This window comes from Ruditapes philippinarum, unplaced genomic scaffold, assembly GCF_026571515.1.
Source record: "Ruditapes philippinarum isolate M1 unplaced genomic scaffold, ASM2657151v2 ctg23582_1_1_1_1, whole genome shotgun sequence".
Classification (NCBI taxonomy): domain Eukaryota; kingdom Metazoa; phylum Mollusca; class Bivalvia; order Venerida; family Veneridae; genus Ruditapes; species Ruditapes philippinarum.
This window is the reverse complement of record NW_026862328.1, coordinates 4,224-9,869: the sequence shown is the minus strand read 5'-3', so window position 1 is coordinate 9,869 and position 5,646 is coordinate 4,224. Positions and strand designations below refer to the sequence as shown.

Sequence of the window (5,646 nt, the reverse complement as noted above, 5' to 3'; positions counted from 1 at the left end):
TTTTACAGATTATGTTCAGTCATTAGGGGTGTGGCCAGACACACATGTGGTAGCATATGATAGATATGGCCCACTGTCTGCATACAGGACTTGGTGGCAGTTTAGGGTAAACAATCATTATGTTTATTTTTAATATATACTGACACTACTAGTTGGAAAGTATCATTGTTCCCCCTCTGGTGACCCTTGCCAGTTTGTCCAGGGAAGGAAGGTTAGCTAAATATTTCTTTTATTTTACTCTTCCCCTTATATCTAAATTATTTATGTTAAAGAAATAAAATAGAATTATTTTAAATGGTGCATCAGGGCTTCCATTAACTTTCAAAATTTTGATGTCACTCGAGACTGCAAAAAGTCGTCATTTGGAAATCAAAAAATAAGATAAAAAAAGAAAAAAATTACATTTTGGGAAATGAACACAAAATCAAGGGGGTAAAAGCAAACTTCCCCTAACCCCCTGTCATTTTATTTTTTAAACATAAATTTTTAAAATTAGAACAAAAATAAGTGAATAATTTTGGCATTTATCATTTATGGAGAAAAAACATTCACTTTGCCATCTTCTTTAATTTCTTTTGTTTATAAGTCAAAGTGACCAATGAATAGAGTTAACATGTATTTTTCATTCTAGGTGTTTGGTCACAGAAATGTATCAGTGTTGGATGGGGGACTTAAGAAATGGCTGGATGATGGATTTGAAGTGTCAGAAGAGGAACCTGAATATGAGGTATTTATGTCATTTTTGTCTTAAAGGCACATTATGGCTCAGAAATCAATAAGTTTTTAATTCTTTAGAATGGTCAAATATGTCTTCAAAAATGTTTTAATAATATATTTAGAGCATTATAGTTAGATGTTAAACAATAGAAGAGAATAACACTGAACATGCAGTAATTTGTCCTAAAAATAGCAAAATGTAAGCAAAGTTTTAATGGTGACTTCCATACAAAATACGAAATTACTATAATTATAACAGTTGCCAAAGAGAAAAGGAGCAAATGACAGTTTATTAATATGGCAAATGAGTAACTATTTGGAAACTGAAACAAGATAAGTAAAAAAAAGACAAATAAAAAGACAGCATTTCTTAGGCTTCATGTGCCTTTAATTGATACAGAACATAAAATATTGGCATATATGTTGTATAATTTTGCAGTTCTTTTAATGTTTATGTAAGATAACTATACTTTATACCAACTTGTGTATGTTGAATTTTTTTGTTGTTTTTTTCGAGTTTGTCTACTTCTCTAAAGTTTTAGCTTTGTTTACTTTAGCCTTGACTAATTTCAAAATAATTTTTTTCCAGAGATCTGATTTTGTTGCCAAGCTTGACAAAACATTGTTTCGTAATTATGATGAAGTTCTTGATATCTTGAAGTCAAAGAAGTCACAACTTGTAGATGCTAGAGCTCTCAGTCACCCAACTATAGTAGATGGTAATTTTTTCTTGCAGCAGCTCACTTCCTGAATAATGCTAATTTTCATAATAATTTACAAATTTATAAGGCATACATAAATTAAAATATATGTGAATATATATCAGAGTAGTCCTTATTCGGTTGAAGTGGTATTTTGTGGCTATTTGCATTTTTTCGCTGTCAAGTTGAGATGAATTAGTAATATATTTCAAAAGATTGACTATTGTGTTGGTGATTGACCAATAATTGAAAATTAAAAATTGACTAATACAATATAAAACCTTCCTTAATTATAAAAAGAGTGCCCACTCTGAACTTTATTTTTAGAAATTTCCTTTGGTCTTGTGAGTTATTCATTATTTTTTCATAGTAAAATATTAAATGTCAAGTTATTTTTAGTCTCACCTTTTAAATGACCATTTAGTATTTTTACACTTGAATGAGTATAAATTGTCACAGTGATACCTGTAAAGATATGCTTATTGAAATACATGTAGTAAGTTCATTTTCGTAAATACCGTGTAAATCTTAACTTTGATTGTGAACACTTATTCTTTTCTTTTCAAACTTTTGACGTTTTGTCTTAAGTTCATTTATTTGAAAATTGTTCATTCATCTGTAGGTGAGTAGCTTTAAAACATTTTCTTGTCACTATTCAGTATTAGTTAGTGTTTTACTATTGCTTAATCTGCTGAATTATTGTAAAAGACTTGGCTTGCTTTTAATTTGGAACAGTCAATTTGAGTTATATAATGTACAAATTTTGAGCTACCACCAGTATCTACAGAGCCTGGTCAGATTGTACAGTTGTGCAGGCTGGCCTGGTTCTATACTGGTGACAAATGCTGATCACTTTTGGTTGCAGCAGATTCAGGGCTAAAAATCTTAAAAAATAAAGATTTTGATAGCCGATAACGAATCATTTATGGTCATCTGTGATTTTGCAATACTATGAATTCACTTTCTTTTGTGGACATGAAATTTAGTGGTTTTGTCACAAAGAACATTTTCATGGGTTCTTAAATTTAGGGACTGTTTATTTTTTTTCTCCAAAAGGTAAAATGCAAATAGTTTAATGCCAGATAATCTTACAGAAGACAAAATGAAATTTCATTGGATCTTAAAATCATGCATTGACCTATCCACGAAAACCGCAAAAATTAATTCCCCACAAACAATAATGATTTTGCAGTACTTCTAAAGAAATAGTTACTTCCTACAGAATGCAGAAAGAGGTATTGTAGTTTTCAAAAATAGAAAATCATAATTATTTCAGAGGAGAGTGGGGGTGGCTATATAGCAGGCTCCAAACATGTCAGCTTTCCAGAATTATTCTCAGAAGACGGAACAATCAAACCAGACTCGGAACTTAAAGCAAGTAAGTCAAAAATTATTGTTTTTGTTTGGTAAAGATCATCTAATCTATTTTGTAATTAATTTTGGATAGAAAGCATTTTCAAATGAATTTATCAATAAATTTTAATGCAAAAATGTCATTAATTGGGGATTAAAATATGAAGAATTTATGAAACTTAGTGGTATGACTCTTATATTTATATTTTTGTGACACAATTGCTCATCCCCTATAAATATGAAATTAAGCAAAAATGTAAAAAAAATATATATGACTGTAATATAATTTTTATTCCTTTAAAAGAGTAAATGGTTTTGTTCATTATACATTCTTTGATTGCATGTCAGCTGTTTTTACTTAGTTCTGTTTCTGAAGTTTGAAGTTACCTCTTAAAATATTAGAACAGCTGTAAAGCACTTTGTGATTTTGAAGCATTATTATCATCAATTTCCCCATCTGCAGGACTGGTTCTTAATACAGAAATTGCATTGCTTTGTACTGCAATTTGACGAAGTTAAACTTTGACATGCCATTGTAGTGCAGACTGTAGTTTTAGCTGGAAACAAAATAATGTTAAATATGAAAGATAGTTGTGAAACAGTGATATTTGACAATGTATGAAAAAAGGTTTCAGCAAAGGTAATAACTACATGTGCAGTATGTAGGTTATGTTGAGTAAAAAGTTGAATTAAGTTGCTTAGTATGTACAGTTGTTCATTTCTCTTTCACTGCTTTAAGTGCAAGTTTCTATGACTATTAAATTCTAAGATGTCACAAAGGTAGCTTTCAGTAGGTCAGCAGTTCTACTATTGTGCATGCTTATGATATTTTAGAATTTTACCTGCAAAGTAACATTTAAATTTAACCATTATTACTGTAATAGTGTAACATTATGTTTGATGATTTTATTTCAGTATTTGACAGAGCTGGAGTAGATCTAGGTCATCCTATAGTTGCAACATGTTTCCGAGGTTTTACAGCATGTGGGGTGGCAGCAGCTGCTCAGATCCTCGGCAAGGAAAATGTTCCCGTTTATGCGGTATGTTAGAGTACAATAAGGTTTACAATTTATAAATGATAAAATATTGATGGATTGATTCCTGTAATATAATAGTTAATATTGATCAACAGTCAATGAAAAACAGTGAATTCTATATAATTAATGCTTTTTTATGCATACATAGTAAAGGGGACAAATAGAGGTGAAGTTGCTCTGAATGGACAGTTTTAATTAAATGTGGAGCAATGTCCATTGTGTGAATTGAATAGCATAAAGGTTAAGCTTAGATTATCTCACATATAGAAACATTGCAGTACATGGACAGTCTAGCCAGCTTACATTTGCTGCATCTTATAAAGACATTTTACATTTGATTGTTCAATCTGATTAATATGACATACAAGTCCTTCCTAATGAAAGATCTATTACATTTTAAGGCTGACCCTTTACTCAGATTCATAACTCGGCAGTGTTAATATAAAGGTACATTATGTATCTGAACTCAGAAATTAATTTTGTTCATTATATACTGTGCTCCTCTTAGTTCACGGTACTTAACACTTTAAAACAGTAAAGAACACAAACAATAAACTTACACTACAAAAACTTTCATAAACTGTATCATTTAGTCATTTTTCTATTATATGACACAAGGAAACAACAATATATTCAATCAAAATTAGTTTTAACTTGTCAGATGTAGACCGTGTGTCGGCCATTTTGAAAACAGTATGTCATCATTTAACTCGCGATAATGGTGTTTTATTTCAGTTTTTTTATGTTTCAGTTAAAATTTCTTTATGTTATTTTGCATAATTTTAAATATTAAAAGTATCTTTACATTGTAACTCAAAATTTATTCTTTCAACAAACAAGAACATTTAGAAAATGATGATTGTTTCAGACGTATGCACAAATTTAATGGACTAATGTTGGTTTTTGCAGAAGTTTGTAAAATGTTGTTTAGTTTTACGTAAAAATCTATAGATTAAGATTATTTTGCACAAAAACTTTGTTGTTAAGGTGTTTGAATAAAATATGTCAATTCTGACCAATTACAACAATGGTCACATGAAAATATGCCATTACCGTGAGATAAGTGATGACGCGGAATTAGTGATGTTGAGTATACAGATAGGGCAAATATGAGTTTTATAATGTTATGTAAGTAATGGTTTAAGAGCATTTGAGATGCTTATCACTTGAAGAAATTTAAAGTAGCTCTGAATGTGAAATGATTTGTTATTAAATATAAGTAGCAAAATTGTTAATAAAGAAGTATTTTAACTTCCATACAAAAAACACCATATTGTTATTAGTTTTAAAAAAGCAGCAGAAGCAAAATGGTTCAGACAATTGGCCATTGAGTACATTTTTTGGGGAAATATAACCGGACAGTGAAATGAAAAAGCTTTTGAATAATGAAAACAAAAGCATAATGTACCTTTTATGAAAATATTCAGCTGTTTGCAATGTTTTGTACATGTATAATGTTTTCATATATTTATGTTTCAGGGATCTTGGGAAGAATTTAATTTAAAAGGATATAAGGAATATAAAGGAATAGTGCCAAAGAAGTCATAATCTCAAGTGCTTATAATATATTACATGTATATCATGACTATTTTTATAATCAAAAGCTATTACAGGAAAGTGCTTTAACTGTGTCACATAAGCCACACAGTTACGTTAGTAGTAAATTTTTGAATAACTTAAAGATGTTTGTTTCTTTACATATACACAATTTATGCAGTATATATTCTTAGTGTATTGTTTTCAAGAATATCCTACGCACATGATTTAAAAAAGATTATCTATTATCAGGATTAAAAAAAAAAAATCAACAACAAAAGAAACAAAACAATTGGGCCTGT

At 29.6% G+C, this 5,646-nt stretch overlaps 1 protein-coding gene across 1 annotated transcript; it reads left to right on the top strand.

The window, feature by feature from the left end:
* LOC132718655 (thiosulfate sulfurtransferase-like) lies at positions 1–5,439 on the top strand (the record flags this gene model as incomplete). Its single annotated transcript, XM_060702372.1, is given in 6 exon segments — positions 1–106; positions 632–727; positions 1,307–1,436; positions 2,695–2,796; positions 3,687–3,811; positions 5,288–5,439. Coding segments are annotated over 6 exon segments (628 nt in total), but the record flags the coding sequence as incomplete, so codon positions are not given.
* Between the last annotated feature and the right edge of the window lie 207 nt (positions 5,440–5,646).